Genomic DNA, 23294 nt, shown 5'->3' with positions numbered 1-23294 from the left:
CTTCGTTGACAGACATCACTTAGAATTGTTTGAAAATCCATAAACAAAACAGCAGAGCTTAGTGACCCTTTGTTTACTTCATTCACTACACTTATTTAACAGAGGAAAAAGAAGCACTGCACACGAGCATGGTCACAAGAGAGAGAGAGAGTGAACTTTAATGAGCACCAGCAGTTCAGTCGGCTGGGCCTAGGCCTCCCACGATGAGACGTCGAGGTCTTGCCTCTTCGCCGCTTCGTAGGCCTGCTGGGTCGCCCAGAGTTGGTCGTCGAGATGGGAGCTGCGCAGGGCGGCGTGCCATCTCGACGAGAGGGTCACGGGATTAAGGTCTTGGTATTGATGATTGCACTCCCATAGCATGTGGGGGAGTGTTGCCGATTCAGTTTTACAGACCTTGCATGTCTGGCTCGGGTATATGTCGGGGTATATAGTGTGAAAGCGTGTGAGGGAGGGGTATGTATTCGTCTGTAACAGGCGAAGGGTGGTTGCCTGTGCCCTGTTTAACTTGCGGTGAGGAGTGGGGAAGGTTCTTCTTGCGAGGTAAAATTACTTTACAAGGTCGTTGTATCTTGTAAGGCGGTCGCGTCCTGCGGGTGCACCTGCACCGCCTCCAGCACGGTTGACTAGTCCTCGTGCTACGGAGTGTGTAACCACGTTAAGGTTGGTGAGGTGCGGGTGGACAACGCCGGCGTGTGCTGGGATCCAGACGAGGGTGATTTGATTTTCAGACGAATGCGGGGCTTGTCGTAAGATACGGAGTGATTGATGAGAAATACGACCTTTGATGTAGTTGTTGACTGCTGCGCGAGAATCACTCAGTATGGTGTGACAGGCTGGGTCAAGAGTGGCCAGGGCGATGGCCACTTCCTCGGCCGTCTCGGCATTTTCGGTAATGATGCTGGCAGCATGTCGGAGCAAGCCGCCTGCTGTGGTAACCGCCGCAAAGCGCCGTCCATCTTGGTACTCAGCTGCGTCGACGAAGGTGACGCCCGCGGTGTTGGCGTAAGCTTTGATGAGGGAGGTAGCTCGTGCCTTCCTGCGTTCTTTGTTCTAGTCTGGGTGTATGTTTTTCGGAATAGGGTCGGCGTGTATCCATTGCTGAAAGTCGCGTGGTATTGGGTGTTTGTCTCCATGTTGACGGAAGGCTACAAGTGTCGTGTTCTACGACGCCTGCTCCCTGCGAACGCGAAATTTTTCTCGCATACGACAAGCACTTGCGAACTCTCTCGGTCTTTCGAAAGGCTGCGCCGGCTGTCACGATTGCTGTACGTCTTCAAGTACTTTTAAGCACGTATGCTGCAGTGCTAGCTAGGACGCTTGTGGCCTCCTACGAGTATGCTACGATATATTTTATGTTGAAGTACCAGTTCAGAAGCGTCAGATAGCAGCTGTTATGGCGTGGCTTTGCACTTACCCATTTTGCGACACTAGACTACAGCCAAGAAGCAGCAAACTTTCCTACCACAAGTAAGTTTGTGTTCTCAAAATCCTAAATCCCACATTTCTATGAGCACATAACGAGCAATGCGTAATGAAGCCCTCAATAAAATTTGTTTGTCAAGCCACTGGAAGTACAACTGTCTATGTCTTGTATCAGTAGTGACTTCCTTTTGCTCTTCTGAAGTTTCATAAAGCACGTAACGCTACAGCGCCAACCTAACAAACTTAACAAACCCAGGTCAACACTCTAAAAACACATTATTTCAACGTTTACGATGCCCTCCCTTTCTAGACAGGGCTTCGACATCATCATCATCATCATCATTATCATCATCAGCCTGGTTACGCCCACTGCAGGGCAAAGGCCTCTCCCATACTTCTCCAACTACCCCGGTCATGTACTAATTGTGGCCATGTTGTCCCTGCAAACGTCTTAATGTCATCCGCCCACCTAACTTTCTGCCGCCCCCTGCTACGCTTCCCTACCCTTGGAATCCAGTCCGTAACCCTTAATGACCATCGGTTATCTTCCCTCCTCATTACATGTCCTGCCCATGCCCATTTCTTTTTCTTGATTTCAACTAAGATGTCATTTACCCGCGTTTGTTCCCTCACCCAAGCTGCTCTTTTCTTATCCCTTAACGTTACACCCATCATTCTTCTTTACATAGCTCGTTGCGTCGTCCTCAATTTGAGTAGAACCCTTTTCGTAAGCCTCCAGGTTTCTGCCAATACGTGAGTACTGGTAAGAGACAGCTGTTATACACTTTTCTCTTGAGGGATAATGGCAACCTGCTGTTCATGATCTGAGAATGCCTGCCAAACGCACCCCAGCCCATTCTTATTCTTCTGATTATTTCCGTCTCATGATCCGGATCCGTGGTCACTACCTGCCCTAAGTAGATGTATTCCCTTACCACTTCCAGTGCCTCGCTACCTATCGTAAACTGTTGTTCTCTTCCGAGACTGTTAAACATTACTTTAGTTTTCTGCAGATTAATTTTCAGACCCACCCTTGTGCTTTGCCTCTCCAGGTCAGTGAGCATGCATTGCAATTGGTCTCCTGAGTTACTAAGCAAGGCAATATCATCAGCGAATCGCAAGTTGCTAAGGTATTCTCCATCAACTTTCATCCCCAATTCTTCCCACTCCAGGTCTCTGAATACCTCCTGTAAACACGCTGTGAATAGCATTGGAGAGATCGTATCTCCCTGCCTGACGCCTTTCTTTATTGTGATTTTGTTGCTTTCTTTATAGAGGACTACAGTGGCTGTGGAGCCGCCATAGATATATTCCAGTATTTTTACATATGGCTCATCTACACCCTGATTCCGTAATGCCTCCATGACTGCTGAGGTTTCGACTGAATCAAACGCTTTTTCGTAATCAATGAAAGCTATATATAAGGGTTGATTATATTCCGCACATTTCTCTATCACCTGATTGATAGTGTGAATATGGTCTATTGTTGAGAAGCCTTTACGGAATCCTGCCTGGTCCTTTGGTTGACAGAAGTCTAAGGTGTTCCTGATTCTATTTGCGATTACCTTAGTAAATACTTTGTAGGCAACGGACAGTAAGCTGATCGGTCTATAATTTTTCAAGTCTTTGGCGTCCCCTTTCTTATGGATTAGGATTATGTTAGCGTTCTTCCAAGATTCCGGTACGCTCGAGGTCATGAGGCATTATGTATATAGGGTGGCCAGTCTTTCTAGGACAATGTTCTCACCATCCTTCAACAAATCTGCTGTTACCTGATACTCCCCAGCTCCCTTCCCCCTTTGCATAGCTCCCAAGGCGTTCTTTACTTCTTCCGGCGTTACTAGTGGGATTTCAAGTTCCTCTAGACTATTCTCTCTCACATTATCGTCGTGGGTGCTACTGGTACTGTATAAATCTCTATAGAACTCCTCAGCCACTTGAACTATCTCATCCATATTAGTAACGATATTGCCGGCTTTGTCTCTTAACGCATACATCTGATTCTTGCCTATTCCTAGTTTCTTCTTCACTGCTTTTGGGCTTCCTCCGTTTCCGATAGCATGTTCAATTCTATCCATATTATAGTTCCTTATGTCAGCTGTCTTACGCTTGTTGATTAACTTCGAAAGTTCTGCCAGTTCTATTCTAGCTGTAGGGTTAGAGGCTTTGATACATTGGCGTTTCTTGATCAGATCTTTCGTCTCCTGCGATAGCTTACTGGTCTCCTGTCTAACGGAGTTACCACCAACTTCTATTGCGCACTCCTTAATGATGCCCATAAGATTGTCGTTCATTGCTTCAACACTAAGGTCCTCTTCCTGGGTTAATGCCGAATACCTGTTCTGTAGCTTGATCCGGAATTCCTCTAATTTCCCTCTTACCGCTAACTCATTGATTGGCTTCTTATGTACCAGTTTCTTCCGTTCCCTCCTCAAGTCTAGGCTAATTCGAGTTCTTACCATCCTATGGTCACTGCAGCGCACCTTGCCGAGCACGTCCACATTTTGTATGATGCCAGGGTCAGCGCAGAGTATAAGGTCTATTTCATTTCTAGTCTCGCCATTCGGGCTCCTCCACGCGCACGTTCGGCTATCCCGCTTGCGGAAGAAGGTATTCATTATCCGCATATTATTCTGTTCCGCAAACTCTACTAATAACTCTCCCCTGCTATTCCTAGAGCCTATGCCATATTCCCCCACTGACTTGTCTCCAGCCTGCTTCTTGCCTACCCTGGCATTGAAATCGCCCATCAGTATACTGTATTTTGTTTTGACTTTACCCATCACCGATTCCACGTCTTCATAAAAGCTTTCGACTTCCTGGTCATCATGACTAGATGTAGGGGCGTAGACCTGTACAACCTTCATTTTGTACCTCTTATTAAGTTTCACGACATGACCTGCCACCCTCTCGTTAATGCTATAAAATTCCTGTATGTTACCAGCTATATCCTTATTAATCAGGAATTCGACTCCTAGTTCTCGTCTCTCCGCTATGCCCCGGTAGCACAGTACGTGCCCGCTTGTTAGCACTGTATATGCTTCTTTTGTCCTCCTAACCTCGCTGAGCCCTATTATATCCCATTTACTACCCTCTAATTCCTCCAATAACACTGCTAGACTCGCCTCACTAGATAAGGTTCTAACGTTAAACGTTGCCAGGTTCAGATTCCAATGGCGACCTGTCCGGAGCCAGGGATTCTTAGCACCCTCTGCTGCGTCGCAGATCTGACCGCCAACGTGGTCAGTTGCTTCCACGGTGCAAGAATACTCAGGTGTTGACACTGCGCCCGCTGGAGCGTCCCGATTATGCTCGGCCGCGGAGGAGTGCGCCTTGCAGTTCGGCTGCGAGCCGACAGATGGCGCCGCTGTCAGCGGGCCCAGTTGAGCGGTGCTGGCGCCTTGAGATTCCGCTGCCAAAGCTCGATTTTCGCTTTCGTGGCGTGAATTAAATTGAAAACGCTAAGGAAATTTGTAGCTTGGAATTAAAATCAGTAGTGTGCCAGTCTTAAAATTTTGTTTGCATGAAATTATCTTGGTAAAGCAGTTAATGATATGAACTCAGTCGAGCAGCACTCGAAGCTCATTCACGTTTCGCTTCCTCGTTCAATTCGTTTCATTCAATGTAATCATAGATCTAAGCATAATAAATATAGACGGGGGTCATCGTTCCCTTTACCGTTCATAAGGGCAAAAAATTATGGCACCGGAAAGTTTCCGCTCCACGCATATTGTTGCTTCTTCACTCTATATAAAGATCGTTCAAACATTGTTTCGCTGAGTGCGCTAATCTTCAAGATGCCGCGCACTAATGAAGCGCGGCTGTTTACGACTAAAGTTGTGAAGAGGCTGCGTATTAGGTAAAAACTTTCTCACGCTGGAAATGTGTCACACGGGATGAAAGGGTGCGTCGGATCATGGAACATAACCCAACGAGAAAGCTTGAAAAAACGGCATTTTTATTCCGATGCATATTATCATAGAACGGGCATAATTTGCAATAAGCTCCTTTCCACTGAAGGCTAAATGGCTCCTGAAGGACTGAAGTATACAGGGGTCAGCGTTCACCCAAGTACGCTTTCGAAACTCGCAATGAGGTGAAAAAAATATAAGACAATGACCATGTCACAAGTTTACACTGTCATGTACTCCCATAATTAAAACAACGAAATGAAAAATTTCAGAACATTATTGCACACCATATGCCCAGCGCAAACAAAAAATGCAGTAACTGGGTGAAATATTCAAGATATACACAGTGTCACTGCGCGGTAACAGCAGTTTTCCATCTAACGTAAACAGCAAAAGTCGCAAAAACTGTGGCATATAGGAATATGTTGATGAAAATTGCGGCCATGAGGAACAAAGGTTAGCCAGTTTCTTTTTTTCTTGTGTCTCCTTTTTCATGCTCATGTAAACATGCCTGCAGTGCTGCCGCATCCGCATGCTAACATAGCAGTGAAGCAACTAAGCCACTGTTTCTTCCTTGTGCTCATCACACGGAAAAGTAATGGTGTAGGTGTCAAGAACACCATCAATTGTGTCCCAGTAGGCAGTCTGGGTGTCTGCATACGCTGCAAACAAATGTTCAGTTTGTTTCAGTAGGTGATAAAGATGCATATTTGGATGCATAAGTCCTCCTCTGTCCATTGCATTTGTCAGTGCTGCCTCAGCGGTACTGCTCTTTTCTGAACTGAACGCTGATTTGCATGTAGGACAGTTCGTGAATTTTTTCATTTTTCTGCTCATGAATCCTGCTAAATAAAAGACAATGCAGTCTTCAACTCCAGTTTCTGCGCCTCCTTTCGTTTGGCTGATGATGTCATCACATTCCCAGTCATCTACGCAGATAACGCTCTCTAGCTTCTGCTTCACGTCATCTACAAAGTCAGCTGATGACGCTTTGACGTTGTTTGGGCTTATCAGTGCCCTAAAATCTGATACATCTAGGAGTGGCTTTTCTCCTTCAACTACTGTGCAGTTGCCAAATTTAGGAGGCTTTAGAAGGGCGTAAATAGACAGTGTCTGATACAGCTGTAAGAAAGTAGGCATTGGGGGGTGGTCATTTTGTCTTCCAGCCAGTCTTATCTTTCCAAAGAAGCGTTCAATCGGATCTTGGTTCATCTTGAGTCCCCAACTATCTATAAAATTAAAAACCCGAGTGCGGAACAGTGGGAGAGTATGCTTTCCAGCGTAAGCTTGAACGGCCAAAAGCGCCTAGTAGAGCGAGCTCGCGGGTTGGCCATACTCAGTGGAGCCTTGGACTAGGGCACCAACCCTGTGATTGCAGACTGAAGAATTCATCAGAAGATGGAAGAGGCCGTCTGAAGCCGCGAAGATCTCTTTTCTAGAGCCCAATAAATGTTTTCCGATCCGATCTTGCTTGTTAAAACCACGTGCAAAAAACCACGGCAAAAACACGCGCGCAGTGCCGCGCCACGCCGGACCGAGCCGCCTAGCGTGGGCCCGTAAAGTGGGCCCGCCTTTCGCAGCGCCCTCTAAGTTAGCGACCGGTCAGACCAGTTTCCAAGAGCCGCCCACCCGAACATATTGTGGCCGCGAGCGGGCGGCGTTCTCGCGCGGGGCGAGGGGAGAGTGTCAACACCTCAGTATGGTATATTCTTACACCATGGTTGCTTCGCGGCTGCTGGGGACGGAGGGCCGGGGTTTGATTGTTGTATTCATATAGGAGGTTGTGGCCAAGTACTGCACCAGGGTGGCCAATCCTGCTCTGGTGAGAGAGTGCGTTACCGGTTCTGGTCACCGGGATCAGGCCGCACTCCAGGCCTGTTTGTGCAATTTTCTCAACACACGGTTTTTTTTTTTTTTTCCGGTGGAGAATTGCGCGGCACCGGGATTCGAGCCACGGTCCTCTTGCACGCGAGGCGGATACTCTACCGCCCCCGCAGGAGTTGTACGCCTCATTTAACCTACTGTGGTGCCTTATTTGATCAGTCAAGGTGGACCAACCTGAGCTCGGTTATACCGCACAGATGGCACTCAACTAGAGAACCTGGTATTTATGACCTGCACATGTGTGGCCATACATAATAGAGGGGATTGGTCTTTTTTTAGGAGGGTCCCCGTACAGTGATAAACTGAAAGAAAAGACATTTAAAAAAAAGGAAAACAGAAAAGGAAGAGAACAGGTGATTTGAACTCGTGACCCTTGGATGTTGCCCGAAGAGATAGCTCAGTCGGTTGGCCCGTCAGGCCCCAAGTTACTTTGAAGCGCCCGAGATCCTGTCCAGAGCCTCATACTTGTGTGGAAAGGGACTGATGTTGTCCGCGATGGTCGATTGATGTTGTCCGCGAAGGCATACTTTCTTAGAAAAATGGCCGCCCGTGGATAAGAGCGAACTCGAGCGGCTTTAGAGACTAGGAAAAGCTTGATCAGGTGCTAGGCGAGCGCGGCACGCTTGGGAAGCTAGCCCGAGTAACTTATCTCAAGGACTGCTGGTCACGAGGGCGAAATACCTTCGTGTAATTGTAATACCCTATAGATATAATAAGACTACTTTCGAAAAGAGAACGGCCCAGAGGGCTGTACTACGAGTGCTATGACTGATAATCTTCTATATATATATATATATATATATATATATATATATATATATTCATCTCACCTATGGGATCGAATGCGAGCGCTGTTGCTTTGTCTCTGCGTGTAGTAGTTAAGAGAACGAGTTTAAGGCAGGAGAAGAGGAAAAGAAAGTTTCTGAAGCATAATTGCAGCGCCGTGGTTTTAAAGCGCACCCGCGGTAGAGAAACGGAAGGAGATATAAACGTGCGTGGCCATGATACGCACACGACAAACTGCCTTAATAAATTTAGAGACTTGAGAAAACGTTTCGTTTACAACCGATAACATTGCAATCAGCACTCGAATACGACGAGAGAAATTATTGGGACATGGAAAATTCCCTTGAACTAAGTATGGTTTACGAGACTAATGCGAGACACTGCTACACAAACATCGGCTCAGCCGCTGACCCTGCGCGCTATCGCCACTTCGAGCAACAGAACAAAGGCAGAGAGCTTTGCGTCGCACCGTCCCACTGCGGGTTATAGCAATTGCGCTGGGAGCGAAACCAAAACTGCCAAAAAAATACTTGTAGACTAGTTTGCCAGTCAACAAAACGCCAATCCGTAGTCTGTACTTCCCATCATTCCCATGATGGTTAAACAATTGCAGCGCCAGATCTCCCTCTAGTTATAGTAATATGAAACTTTATCAAAAAAGCCATCTCATATCTATGACCATATAGTGAGAAACTCTATGAAAAAAACCAAACCATACAAAGCGCTGTCGATGGCGCTGAGCCCGGCTCAACATCCATACACCAGGTGGGACGTTCATTACGTTGAAAACTGGTGGCTTGCAAACTTATTACAGCGTTACATGTGCTTTCGAAATTAATAATGGATCTTTACTACGCCGAAACCGGGTTTCCTTTCGATCGCCCATTGCAAAGAACACGGTGCTAACATCATCATCATGAGTCGAGGCGCTGTCGCGCTGTGTTGGTTTCGCTATGGAAGACGTGTGGGTAGATTTCAGTCCAGTCTATTTGCTTTCTCTCGTCACTTCAGCATTTGTAGTATTCGTTACGGCTGTTTTTGCGTACAAAACATCGAAGTACGGCTGCTTTATAAGGCAAAACAAAACAGGACGAAGTGCTGTTGTAAGTGCACGCGAGGCATATATAGCAAACGGTGTACCTACGGCCCTTGTGTTTACGCTGGCGCGGTTCATTTTGCGTTTGAACTTTTTCTGCGCTGGAACTATAACGCGACTATCACAGCAGATACATTCTGCCGACGAGCGATGTTGTAACTGGTATAATTCGAGCAGCACCTCCCTGATGAGCCTATATGCCTATTGAGAAGAAAAGTGAAGCTAACGATGATTTTTTTTTTTTTTTTTTTTCTTGCGCGCCCTCGAAGGTAATTATGTTCGAGCAAATTTCTCATCAAAAGCATCGAGCGATCATATTAACAGGTCAAAGCCAATACAAGATGATATAGAGTTGCTTTCTGGTTGCAATATTCCGACTGCTACAGCGCCGGTAGCGACGTCATCTAACTGGTTGTTTAAAACAGAACGCACGTTGTTGGTGGAAAGAGAAATGTGTTAAAAAAAGGTACAAAAACAGGTGCCGTAAGGCAAGGATTACTGCGAGCCTCAGCATACCAGAAATATTGCTAATGAGTCATGCACTTGGTGGCTGTTGTGTATAAAAGACTGCTTCTTACTTGTGAAGTAGGGACATACTCCGCATATTGTGCAAGGGCTACTGTGGAAGGAGGCGGAAAGGGGTACCCCCCTCCCCTCCTTCATCTACCATGTAATGTAAATAAGTGCCCTCTCCTGATGAAAATGAAAATCATGTTTTACCCCCCCCCCCCCCAACATAATTTTCTTGGCGCCACCTGTGACATTGTGCAGGAAGTGTTTGTTTTAAACTCCAGTTTCTTTATACAGCACCTGCAGTTGTGTTGTTTCTCTCTCTCTTGATTTTTGATGCAAAGCTTGCATTGATGGAAAAGGTGCTCATGCTTCCCCGATATTCTATGTATCCTACATAAGCTTCACAGAAAATCCAAGTTGGTCTAGTATGAGTGTCACATGGTGCACTTTCAATTGCAATTGGGATCAAATTTTTCGATTTTGATTGGCTCCTCTGCACAAGCTGTGGAAGGGAGCCAATTGTGGTTAAGAAATTCGATCTCGATCGGACTTGATCGCGACTGAAAGTGCCCATGTGACACTGTTATAACCAGCCACTATGCCAAAACCATCCTGCCAAAACCTAAGCACACTCGTTTTAAAATGTACTATGAAAAAGTAAAACTTCTGGCAGCTGCTATGTCAATGCAATAGATAAAACTATCACTTGTAGCTTCAAGTAGGCTTTCAGTGGCTACTGCTTGTCTTGACCCATAAAAAAGAATTATGGAGGGAATGTGCATCCAGATAGAGGCACTGCTATGACAAACAATCCTGCACATGCTGTGAATCTGTTTCCTTCTGCACAGCACGAATTGTAGAGATGCTATAACAATGGTATGGTGGCTCAACATGTTAGAGGAGCACTTTTGAAGAACTTAGTCTCGTAACGTTGGGATGTTTAATTTTCTTTGTTAAAAGTCCTGGCTAACCTTGGAACAACCCTTGTTGCAACATGTTTTAGGAGCCAATTCAAGTGTGTTAATTCAAGCATAAAGAAGGTTGCCTGAGATAGAGAAATGCATGGGGTTTCTTCGCCAACTAATGTCACACTTTCCATGCTCTTCATGCATATAAAACTGGTTGAATTGGGCCCGTGGGCTCTTGGTATACCTTTCTGTGTGCAAGTCAATTGCATCTGCACTAGGTAGAAGAGCTTCTTGTGCTGCTTAGATGGACAGACTGAGTTAGCAAGCATTAATTCTTTCAAGCTTGGAAAAATTTGGCCAGTGCATGCATTACCTGCATGGACTGCCTTCTTACTCAAGGTACTTGTGAACCACTTCTCTCATAACAAGCTGCTGCTTAGTGTTTATCATCTCATAAGTAGCCATTGATGGTATACCTTACTAAGGCTTATGTAAATTTCAAATCCACTAACAGTTAATGGAGATAACTCTGAGTAACTTCATCTAAATTTGCAACTTGTTGCAACATGTACGTGCTATTTACTACTCGGTTCCATTTATCATATGTTGTATTGAAGCCTTTGCTGTGGCTACTATTTAACTGGGCTTTAATCTTCGTTATCTAAGCACTGATAAGGAAGCCCTTTATTCATTGCAGCCTGCTACCCAGTGTTCAGCAGCTTGACTTAATCTGTTCCACAGGCCTTTCTTGCGAAGGAGATTGCGGGACCACTGGCAACGCATGTGGGACGCGGAAACGAATAATAAGCTCCACCTGATAAAACCACAGTTAGGATTCTGGCCCTCTACTACAAAATCGCGCCGAACAGATGTCCTATTCTGTCGGCTCAGAATAGCACACACGTTTGGCACCCATAATTTTCTACTAACCGGAAGTGAGCCTCCAACCTGTGGTAGATGCGGGGAGAGGCTGACCGTGCTCCACGTCCTTCTGGAGTGTCGCGAAGCCGAATTTGAAAGAACGAAACATTTTTCCTTAGCTTACAGACAGCACATCCCTCTCCATCCAGTAATGTTCCTCGGCCCAGAACCGCTTTTTAACACAGACACAGTCCTAGGTTTTCTGAGAGATGTGGTCCTACATGTTATTAGCCCCATGCATTCCTAGCGCTTCCTCTCTTTAGAGGATGCCGCTGGGATAGTTGTACGGTATAGCACATGCCTCCAGACCCTTGTGTTTCAAGGGCTCTAAGGAGGCAGTAGTGCTCTAGCATTTATTATAATTTGATATATTTTACCTATTGTATCATTCTTTTTAAATGCATCGAAATGCTCATAGTACAGGTCATATGTCATCGCCATAATTTTATTTCACAGATTTTACGCAATGTAGAGCGTATATTTTAAGGCCCCTTTACAGCCACGTCACACCAATTTCATAGTAATCATAGTTACACTGCACACCCACTACCACAGACATGGCGCTCTTTGGCCATTCCTGGCCCTTGCGCCATAAAACCCCATACATCATCATTAATCTGTTCCACGAGTCTGTAGTACAGCCTTGCATTGTTAGCTCATTGAGTTAAAAAAAAATAGCTTTTAGGCACATATTTGAAAATGTGCCATTTTCTTTTTTCATTGCCTGCTTTTCTGCATTTTATTCTGTTCTTAAGTGCTCAGTTTACTGTGTATTGTTACTTTTCTTGCTGCTGTATATGTACAACATTCCTAAAAGAAAAAGAAAAACTTTGGCCTTGACCAGCAATTTTCTTGTATTTCAGGGCCCTGCTCTTGATGAGTTATCTGATGAGGAGCAGATGTCTGCAAAACCCCAGGCAGCCAAGGCAGCCGAGTCATTAATTGAGGCTACAATGACTGAAGAGCAGAAGACATTGGAAAAAGAGTGAGTGTAGGAAACAATAGCTGTTTCACTCCTCCCATTCATTAATTTAGTGGCTAGTTAGTTTTTGCTATATTCATGTGGCTAATTCACATGAAAATGCAAGTTTTCTTCATTTATTACATTCATGTGGCACTGTATATGTGTGTTTCCTCATGTAACTCCATGTTTTAAGCGCACAACATCGAATTGGGTCTTTTCAAATTCATGTTTGTACCCTCATGCTACTTGAAATAACTTTTTCTTGGTGTGCTAGTTGCAAAGAAGCCAATTAAAAATTGAGCAGGTGATAAAAGCTACATTCAGCCTCACCAATTGTTGCATGCAGTTTGTTTAAACATAGTACCTCCTTTTCTTGGAAGGAAAATGTTAATGAAAGCAAGCAGAGAAAGGGAACATACTCAGCGGCATATTTTCTCTTATGAACATGCTGTGAAGTACCTATCCTCAGTGAATTTGGCAGTGAATGGAATTGTGCTTTTCTGAACAAAGTGTTGATGATGAAGAGTTAATCTAAAACAAGTGAACATCCGAATTATTCTGAAGCTATAATGAAACGTAACTTTCTCCTATGTCAGCTTTTGGTGATTAGGAGCTGTGCTAACTCTAACATATGTTGGTGTAAATTTGCTTCTAAACCCTGCAATGTAAAACGTGGGGCACCAGGATTGTACCTGTGTGCAATGCACACCTCGCTGAGATAGGATGAGAGAACACTGTGCCCAAGTAACAGCAGGGTCAAGGCATGTAGCTGACCACACATCCTATGTCAATTTAAATAAAACAGATTAATCATTGAACCATTGTGCATCAACAAAGGGGATAGCTGCATTATCACTGCTTATGTTGGCAATCACAAAGAAATAAAAGCGGCACACATATGGTATTGTTTGTGCCTCATGTAACCCGCTGTCAAGTACATGTCAGTTGTAGTACAAAGTTTCTGATGCATGTGTCAACTCTTTGTGTCCAGTTTGATTTTGTACTAGTAATATATTTGCAAAATCTAGCCACCATCTAGTACACCTGACAACACTAGAAATCTGTGTTACTGCTGTGTAGCCTTGATAGCAGCTCATTGGAGCTGTAGAGAATCACAAAACTTATAGCGTCAGATCGAAGAATTGAATAGCACCACATAGTGCATGAAGTATAATGAAGAGTTGAACAGCAGGCCGCATTTGAGCTGTGACAGTGCTGGGCAGTATCGAAGATACATGTATCTTAATACCTCTCGCAAGACGTGAATGAGTATCTGTGTTTCTGTTACATGAAATAATGTATAGTGTATCTTAATATACAGGATACTGCTGTCGCAACATTACCGTACAAAACTATAAACTTTGGCTGAACTCCACTTCTCAAGCTGATACTGCGGCCACTAAGCCTCCTGAATTTCCACAGGAACTGAATTTTTTTCTCTGACCTTAACAGGAAAGTTGACGATCGTCATCATCATCAGCCTATTTAACGTCCACTTCAAGACAAAGGCCTCTCCCTGCGAGCTCAAATTACCTCTGTTCTGCGCCAACCGATTCCAACTTGCGCCTGCGAGTTTCCTAATTTCATCACCCCAGCTAGTTTTCTGCCGTCCTCAATTGTGCTGCCCTTCTGTCGGCACCCATTCTGTAACCATAATTGTCCACCGGTTATCTATCTTACGCATTACGTGGCCGGCCCAGGTCCATTTTTTTTTCTTTTAGTGTCAATTAGAATATTGGCTGTCCCCGTTTGCTCTCTTCTGATCCACACCACTCTATTCCTGTCTCTTAACATTATGCTTAACATTCTTTGTTCCATTGCTCACTGCGCAGTCCTTAACTTGTTCTGGAGCTTCTTTGTCAACCTCCTAGTTTCTGCCCCATATGTTAGCATCGGTGAAATGCATTGATTGTACACCTTTCTTTTCAATCATAGTGATAAGCTTCTAGTCAGAATCTGGCAATGTCCCATTTTTATTCTTCTGTTAATTTCCTTCTCATGATCAGTGTTCTCTGCGAGTAATTGACCTAGGTAAACGTACTCCTTCACAGACTCTAGAGGCTGACTGGTGATCCTGAACTCTTGTTCCCTTGCCAGGCTATTCTGCATTATCTTTGTCTTCTGCATGTTAATCTTCAACCCCACTCTTATACTTTCTCTGTTAAGGCCCTCACTCATTTGTTGCAATTTGTCCCCAGCATTTGTGAAGAGGACAATGTCATCTGCAAACCAAAGGTTGCTGAGATATTCTCCATTGATCCTCACTCCTAAGCCTACCCAGTTTAATAGCTTCAATACTTCTTCCAAGCATGCAGTGAATAGCATTGGAGAGATCGTGTTGCCTTGTCTGATCCCTTTCTTTATAGGTATCTTTCTACTTGTGGAGAATCAAGGTAGCTGTGGAATCTTTGTAGATATTTTCCAAGATATTCACATATGCCTCCTGTACTCCTTAATTACGTAATGCCTCTATGACTGCTGGTATTTCTACTGAATCAAATTCTTTTTCATAATATATGAAAGCCATGTAGAGAGGTTGATTGTACTCTGCAGATTTCTCAATTACCTGATTGATGACATGGATGTGATTCATTGTAGAGCATCTCTTCCTGAAGCCAGCCTGTTCTCTTGGTTGACTGAAGTCAAGTGTTGCCCTTATTCTATTGGAAATTATCTTGGTGGATATTTTATACAATACTGGTAGTAAGCTAATGGGCCTATAATTTTTCAATTCTTTAACGTCTTCCTTTTTATGGATTAGTATAATGTTGGCATTCTCCTAGTTCTCTGGAACCCTTAAGTCGTGAGACATTTTGTATGAAGGGCCGCAAGCTATTCAAGCATATCTCCTCCATCTTTGGTTACATTGACTGTTAAGGTACGTCCTCACTTGCGGAAATAAGCACGCGCAAGACGGTTCGCTTAAAAATGCACGCTGCGTTCAGAAGGCCACACTACTGCACGATCGCGGAGAGCGGCGGGCAGGCAGGAGTTCTCGCCCTCTCTCGAGATGCCTCAGGAGCCCGCGAGAATTCCTGCGCGGTTCAGTTGTTGTTCCTTCCCGGCTGCTGGGATACGGCACACGCGCCGGTTGGGCTCGCCGGCAAAAGCATTGACCTCACCGCCCACGTGACAACTTCGGCGCCTGTGATTGGCTCGCTCTGGCTTGCTGAAACGCGGCACCGTGAAAAAGTGGGTTTGGGACCCATCCTCTCCCGGCAGAGAATTCTTGCCGCAAAAGTGCCTTTTGCAGCGCACGATTTTAAGCGCGCTGCCTTGCGCGCGCTTATTTCCGCAAGTAAGGACGTACCTTAATTCCATCTTCTGCCGCTTTTCCCCAGTTCATGTCTTGCAAGGCCCTTCTAACTTCATCGCTGGGTACAGAAGGGACCTCTGTATCCAGTTCATTACTACTTCGAATGGGGGTAGTGTGGCTGCTCTGGGTACTGTATCTTCGGAATTGCTAATGATATTACCCTGCTTATCTTTCGGTGTGTAAATCTTGGCTTGTCCTATGCCAAGTTTTCTTCTCACTGATTTCATGCTGCTTCCATTTTTTACTGCTTCCTCAGTATTTCTCACTTTCTCCTTGTTGGTCAGTTTTGACAGTTCTGCAAATTCTATCAAATTTCTTGTGTTGGACACTTTCATTTTGTTGTTTCTTTATTAGGTCCTTTGTTACTTGGGAGAGCCTACCTACTGGTTGCCTTGGTACCTTACCTTCCACTTCAGTTGCTGCTTCGGAAGCCAGCCTAGTTGCTGTTTTATTCATTACCTCTATGTAGTCTTCATCTTCCTGTCCTAAGGCTGCATATTTGTTTGCGAGTAGCAGCATGAATTCGTGTGCTTTTACCTTTACTGCACCTAGGTTGGCCTGTTCCTTCTTGATTAATTTTGCTCTTCCTGTTTTCAAATTGAGAGTAATCTTAAACCTTACTAGCCTATGATCACTGCACTTTACCCTACCTAACACTTCAAGATCCCTCACTATGCTGGGATCAGCAGAGAGTATGAAACCTATTTAATTTCTTCTTTCTCCATTAGTGCTTTCCCAGGTCCACTTCCTGTTACTGTGCTTCCTGAAGAAGGTACTTATTGTTCAGAGTCTATCCCTTTCCGTGAATTCTACCAACATCTCTACTGTTCCTAGAATCGATGCCATAGTTCCCAATTGCTAGTTCTTCAGCCTGCTTTTTCCCCACTTTTGCATTAAAGTTGCCCATGACTACAGTATACCAAGTTTGCACCTTTCTCACTGCTAATTCAGCATCGTCATAAAGCTCTTCATGATCATGACTGGAGGTTGGAGCGTAGGCTTGTACTAGCTTTATTTTGTACCTCTTGTTAAGTTTTATTACGACTAATGCTACCGTCTCATTAATGCTGTATAAGCCATCAATGTTGCCCACTATGACCTTGTGGATTAGGAATCCTACACCGTATTGCTTCTTATCTGGAAGCCCTCTATAGCAGAGGACGCGGTCGTTAGTCAGCACTGTATAAGCCTCACCATTTCTAACCTCGCCAAGGCCAAAATAATATCCCACACAATGCCTGATAGTTCCTCAAAGGGTCTTGCTAAGCTAGCTTCACTTGAGAGGGTTTGTGTGTTGAACGTTGCCAGGTTCAGTTTCCAGTGGCGGCCTGTCCGGGTCCAGAGATTCTTAGCACCCTCTGCTGCGTTGTAGGTCTAAAAAAAATTATGAGGTTCTATGTGCCAAAAACACGATCTGACTATGAGGCATGCCATAGTGGGGGATTCCAGAAATTTGGACCACCTGGGGTTCTTTAATGTACATCTATATCTAAGTAGATAGGTGTTTCCACATTTCACCAGGCGAAATGCAGTCGCCGTGGCCGGGATTCGATCCCGCAACCTTGTGCTTAGCAGCCCAACACCATAGCCACTAAGCAACCACGGCAGGTGTGTTGCAGGTCTGACCGCTGCCTTGGTCAGGTGCTACACAGCTGCTGGGGACTGAGGGTTGATTGAAGGAGTCATGAGGGAGATAGTGGCTGAATGCTGCACCAAGGAGGCCAATTCCTGTTCTTGTGAAGGAGTGTCTTTTGTTCAAGCTTAGTGGGCCTTTCTAATTTGGTTGCACCTGGACTAGTATAGCACCACTGGCTTTCAGCATTTTTTGCCAGTGTCAGGTGCTACTCCAAGCCTGTAGATGTAGTGTACTGGAGGAGGATTCGAACTTACAGCTTTCAGATTAGAAGCCTGATGCTATAAAAAAAACACAAGGATTTGAACTTCTGACCATAGCAACCGAGCATCCGAGATAGTTCCATCAGTTGACCCTACAGGCTGTGAGGCCACCTTAAGGCGCAGAGCAGAAGTCCAGCCCAGAGAAGCATACATGCCCAAAAACTAACCCCAATTGTCCAGGATACAGGGGTTCTGGTCAATCACAGATGCGACCTGTAAACTTTTCGCATGGGGACGACCGTGTCTGAAGTGGTTGCCAGAACGAGTCATGTGCCAAATCTAGGAAAGATCTATCGGTCGGGAGTAAGGACAAAGCTGTGATTCATTTATGCTATAAAGAAGTGGAAAGCTATTAGAGCGCGACTTATTGTGATATGTAGGACGGTATTATTTATATGGCTCGGAAGCGAGCGCTATTCTTCTGTCTCTGGGGGCGTCGAGAGGCGTGGGAGCATAGAGGAAAAAGAAATGCTAAAGAGATTAATAAATGGTTCTAGCAGCATGGTTCTGAACCGCACGTGACCAGGCGACTGTGATGACGGTCAGGGAGACTGAATATCCTCAGCAAGCTTGGTATTCGAAGCCGAAAACCACCATGAACAGTGCTCAAACGCAAACAGAAAGATTTCTTAAGAATGTTAATGCTGGACAAAGATTATTTTTCAGCGCTCGGTAGCGTCGTAGCTAGAAAACTAATTAATCAGTTTAGGATTTACAAAACAAGAAGAAAAAAAAGGATATAAAGAAAAAAGGGAAGGGAAAAAAGGAAGTAATGAAACATAGCAGAGCGGATTTCCACGCTCACCCGAGAACCACTGTCCACTGTTACGTACTCCAGGGTAGCATATCGTACTGCTGGCGAGTTGTAGCAACGCCTGTTTACCGAAGCTCGACCGATGTTGCTATACATATATATAGCTTGGCGTTGTCGGCGGGCTGCAGGCATCCGGTAGACCATGGCGACCAGGCAAGGACGAGACGATTTCTAGTGCGAAACTTGCACGGTTTATTCAAAAGTTGGTGAAAGATGATAAGAAGAGAATGAAGTGTTCTAATAGTACATTTCAGAGCCCCTTAAATAGGCTCTCTAAAATTGTGGGAGGGATCTTGCTCCCGTCGACGTCACGTGACAGGCACAGAGTATTGTGGATGGGCATCCCGCCTCCGTAGATACCAAGCCTGCAGCCAGGAAAGAGCATCCCGCCTCCATATATACCAAGCCGTAGATGCTTATCCTTCTCTTTTGCGCGTTGCTGGTTCGCGGAAGTTCTCCTGTAGAGCTTGACAGTTCGAGGAAAGGGGCCTGTAAACACTGCGGGGTGTCCGCCAGACCGGCATACACTCGAGACAACCATGGCGAATTAGGAAGTCACACTTCGTTTCGATGAGGCGTGGTGGTCGAGAATCCATTTTGCACGAGGTGCTAGACGACAACCGTAACACCACACACGCACAGGGACACACCTAGCAGCCTAGTGTCGCATGCTGCTGCAACAGACACCGTAGAAGCATTTTTTCGGCTAGCGAAATATGCACCCGATCAGCGGGCCACACGTGGCCCCAATCTGCAGACATCCCTTTTGCTGGAGAAAAAGCACCTGTCAACTGGTCAATCACAGACGCGACGTGTACACTTCTCGCATGGGGACAACCGTGTCGGAAGTGGTTGCCAGAATGAGTTATGCGCCAAATCTGGGAAAGATCTGTCGGTCGGGAGTAAGGACAAAGCTGTGATTAATTTCGCGATAAAGATGTGGAATGCTATCAGAGCACTACTTATCGCAATATGTAGGACAGTATTAATTATTTTGTTCGGAAGCGAGTGCCATTCTCCTGTCTCTGGCAGCACCGAAGGGCATGGGAGAAGAGAGGAAAAAGAAATGCTAGAGATTTGTAAATGGTTCTAACGGTGTGATTCTGAACCGCATGCAACCCGGCGACCATGCTGACAGTCAGGGAAACTAGACATCTTCAACAAGCTTGGTATTTGAAGCAGAAAATCATGCTGAAGAGCGCTCGAACACTAACAGAAAGATTCCTAATTAAGTCTTAATGCTGGACAAAGCTTATTATTCAGCACTCAGTAGCGTTGTAGTTAGAAAACTAATGAGTTTAGAATTTACAAAACGAGAAAAAAAGCGAGAAAGAAGGAAAGAGAAAAGTAATGATACATAGCAGAGCGGATTTCCACACTCTCCCAAGAACCACCGTCAACGCACGCACAGGGACACACCCAGCAGCCTAGTGTCACATGCTGCTGCAACAGGCACCATAGAAGCTTTTTTTTCAGCTGGCGGGATGTGCACCCGATCAGTGTGCCGCACGTGGCCCCGAGTCGAGAACCACTACTTCATGCTTAAATGTCATAGCTTTAGGGGTGCCACCTGTACCATGTTTCTACATATTCACTGTGATTGTGTGATACGGAACCACCTCTGTCTTACTTAGATATATTTTTCTAGCTCATCCTTGAATTTCTTACTGTTACAAATCACCAGGTAATCGGAGCTGTAAATGGCAGTATAGTGTGAATAGCAGCAGTATCCTGCGACACTTTGTGGCACTAGAATGCGTAGGAAAAATTTTGGGGCTGCACACGTTTTGTCTTAGAAGAAAAATTATGAAAGGGTTGCATTAGCGTGCAATTCTTTCATGATTTTTCTTCTGCGAGAAACAGATACAAGACAGCAGATAAGTAGAATATGAAAGGTCATTGTTGGTTTATGTGCTTTCTGTATACACAGTGTGGCACAAAAGATGTCGCTACCAGCATTGTTGCTGCTTTGCACCAGTCCGGTGATCCGGTATTGTATAAACGGTAATACGTTTATGGACAAGGTAAAGCTCCACAAAGGTATTTGCGCCATCGTGCGGAGGCTTCTTATTGACACTCTTGTAATTAAATGGCGACCTGCTAGCTGGTTGGCAAGCAGAGCAGTGACTCCCGTCAATTACAAAAGCAACAAGCAAAAACTGCTGACAGTGTAGTGTATAAAGAGCTTTCATGTTAAGCAGCTAAAGCAACCACACTAAATTGTTTCGGATTGAAAATATTATACTTTGAACAAAAGAGACAAAAATTTTGAGATACTAACAGACATCTAATTCAAATGAAACCAGGTTGGTCGGAGTTGAGCAATTTACAACCAAACATTTTTGTGCATATGCATTTGCTGCTACATTATATAGATCTAAAATAAGAAATTTGCGAATGTATGGAAGTATCTTAATATACAAATCGAAAGTATCGTATCAGATACAATAATTGGACTAGTATCTTGTATCATGATACAGTTGCAAAGTATCTTTGCCCAGCCCTGGGCTGTGAGAACCTTAAAGGTAAAATGAGTGATTGTACTGTTTGTAGTAACCACAGAAATGTCAGTTTAGTACACACAACAAAAATCTCTGCCTACACACTGAAGTAACCGTCAATTAGATAAAATACTGTCACAGTATTGTTTAAAGGCTGCCACTAACACTCATTTAGGTGCTGGTTATTGTTCTCCAAAGGTTCTTTAATGCAGTTGCAAGTTAAATGCACGAAGGATAATGTGTGCAAATGAAAGTTATTCAACTGAGAAAATGAAGCTACAAGTAAGCAAAAGCAAATTCATTCTCATCCGTGATTCACTTGCTCAGTGGCAACGAATATGCACTTAATTTAAACAGTGGCTCATGTTACAGGGAGCAGTTTTTATTTGATAAAGGTCTTGCCATTGTTCACTACACTTTTTGATTGCATTGCATTGTACTAGTGCATTGCATTGTAGTAGGGTGCATTTACATTTCTGCATTTTATATGTATTTGGATAGGCGTCATCGAAGTTGGCCTTGAGCTAAACCGCCCTCTTAAGGGTCTCCTGAAAACCTTGCTGCACATTTCACATTAAATAGCACCTTAACACAACTACATCTTGTGCAGTGCAGTAAAATTAAACAAAGTTTTGTGAATGTGCATGCAAATTTCATTTTATGAAAGCTTAAGAGTGCTGTAGTTGACTTCTTTTTTTTTTTCTGATTTGCTAGGGCTCAGCGGAAGCAGCTAGAAGAAATCTATCGACTTATGGCAGCACACAGTGACAAGTTTGGAGACACTTCAATGGAGGACATTGTGAGCCAAATGGCATTGTATCGATGATGGGCAGCTGGGAAAAATTTTCTCACACCACATGTGTATGTGAATCCACTGTTGAACACCTTATTTTGCTTTGTTAATGCATAACTCACGCCTATATTTTAACTAGTCATGTCTGTAGTTTCTCTTTTGTTTAGTAACTCATAACTTTTGCATAAAAGCAATTGTATTGCTATGTACACAACTACATTCCATCCACTTTGATAGCTTTTCTTTCTGTGCAAAGCCAGGTCACCTAAAACATTACACTGCCACAGTCATAATGGCACAAAATAATACAAAAGCATTTTGTGACTATTCTTTCTTCAGCATAAGTGGCACTCCACTGATGGCAATATACTGAAAAATAGCTTTGTGTACATGCTGTGTAACATGCACTGTCTTTTCATCATTTGCCATTCAGCTGGTTGATAGCTAAAGTCATTGCATCTAAGGTCTGCTTGTGAGACACGAGAACTTGTCACAACTGTAGCACAATTTTAATACTAACCGTATGCAGTTTGAACCACTAGCATTGTATGCAGCGGCAAAAGCTGTCATAACCACTTTGCCTACTATATGTCGCACATACTTGATATTGCTGAAGTTATAAAAACATGTGCACTTGTGGCCTAATTCTATCTAACTTAGTCACAACTAGGAAGTTTTTTTAGGGATGAGTGTTTCCAGCATTGTTTGCCCATATGCATGTTATGCTGGTATTTTTGTGTTCCTCAGTTTTGTGCCATACTTTTCTTGGTTGCAAAGGCTAATCCTATCATTTGCTTATACTCGGTATGTTTTTTTTTTTTTTTTTTTTCACTGGCTGAAAACTTAATGCTCTTGGCAGTGCCTAGAATACATTTTCTGGCTTCTTAAAAAAGCATTGGTTCCAGTACGGTACGGCGAATGTTATGCGACGTGGCATGGACACTAAGCCAAAATGTGCGTCTTATTACACTAATTGCATGCATGTTATATGGCATTGTGTAACAGATTGATGTCTTCAAACTTCTCATGGATATTTGGCACCGTTTAAACAGCTTCTGAAGTTGCTGTAATTTGCAGTCATTGAATTTTACAAATAAATTGTTGCACCTTTCATCATGGAGTGATGGGAAATGCTCTTGTGCAGCAGAATAGCAAGTATCCTAGATTTGAAATATAACTGTAAGACCCTATAGTGTGACAGCTGAAATATTTCACAAAACAGACACATATGTATTCAAAGCAGTTTTCTAGCATTCCTAGCATTGCTTGTCTGTGTCTCGGGTTCAGCTGATCTGATGTGTACAGCGATTGTAGTAATGAACTAAAAAAAGCATGAGCTCGTGTGCTGCAGTAACCAGCCTTTATAAATTTTTTGGATGCTAAATCTAATTGAAACCTGTCTGGATTGGAGACATGCCAGTGCATAAGTGATATTCATGAGTCAGTCTAGCTGGTTAAATTGCACAAATAAACCATTCTTATTTGTCCAAGTAATGGGGCCATAGAATTTTTCTGTGCCCTTATGTGTCACGCAATTTTTAAATTTGAAAATAAAAGGCTTCAGCAGCA

The 23294-nt window shown here is 44.1% G+C and overlaps 1 protein-coding gene across 2 annotated transcripts in view; it reads left to right on the top strand.

The window, feature by feature from the left end:
* The window catches only part of LOC126547402 (lysosomal aspartic protease-like), a 114598-nt gene extending 91760 nt beyond the window's left edge, over window positions 1–22838 (top strand). Inside the window, exons 7-9 of one of the 2 annotated variants that reach the window (XM_055062740.2) lie at window positions 12305–12426; window positions 20362–20471; window positions 21647–21751. In XM_055062740.2, the coding sequence (XP_054918715.1) occupies window positions 12305–12426; window positions 20362–20471; window positions 21647–21666 (252 nt within the window). In that variant the 3' untranslated portion in view covers window positions 21667–21751. Of the gene's footprint in view, window positions 1–12304; window positions 12427–20361; window positions 20472–21646 lie in introns of both variants that reach the window. The other variant, XM_055062741.2, reaches the window with a different exon arrangement.
* The last annotated feature ends 456 nt before the right edge of the window (window positions 22839–23294 follow it).

Source organism: Dermacentor andersoni, chromosome 1 (genome assembly GCF_023375885.2).
Source record: "Dermacentor andersoni chromosome 1, qqDerAnde1_hic_scaffold, whole genome shotgun sequence".
In the NCBI taxonomy this organism is placed as follows: Eukaryota; Metazoa; Arthropoda; class Arachnida; order Ixodida; family Ixodidae; genus Dermacentor; species Dermacentor andersoni.
This window is presented reverse-complemented; position numbering and strand designations above follow the sequence as displayed.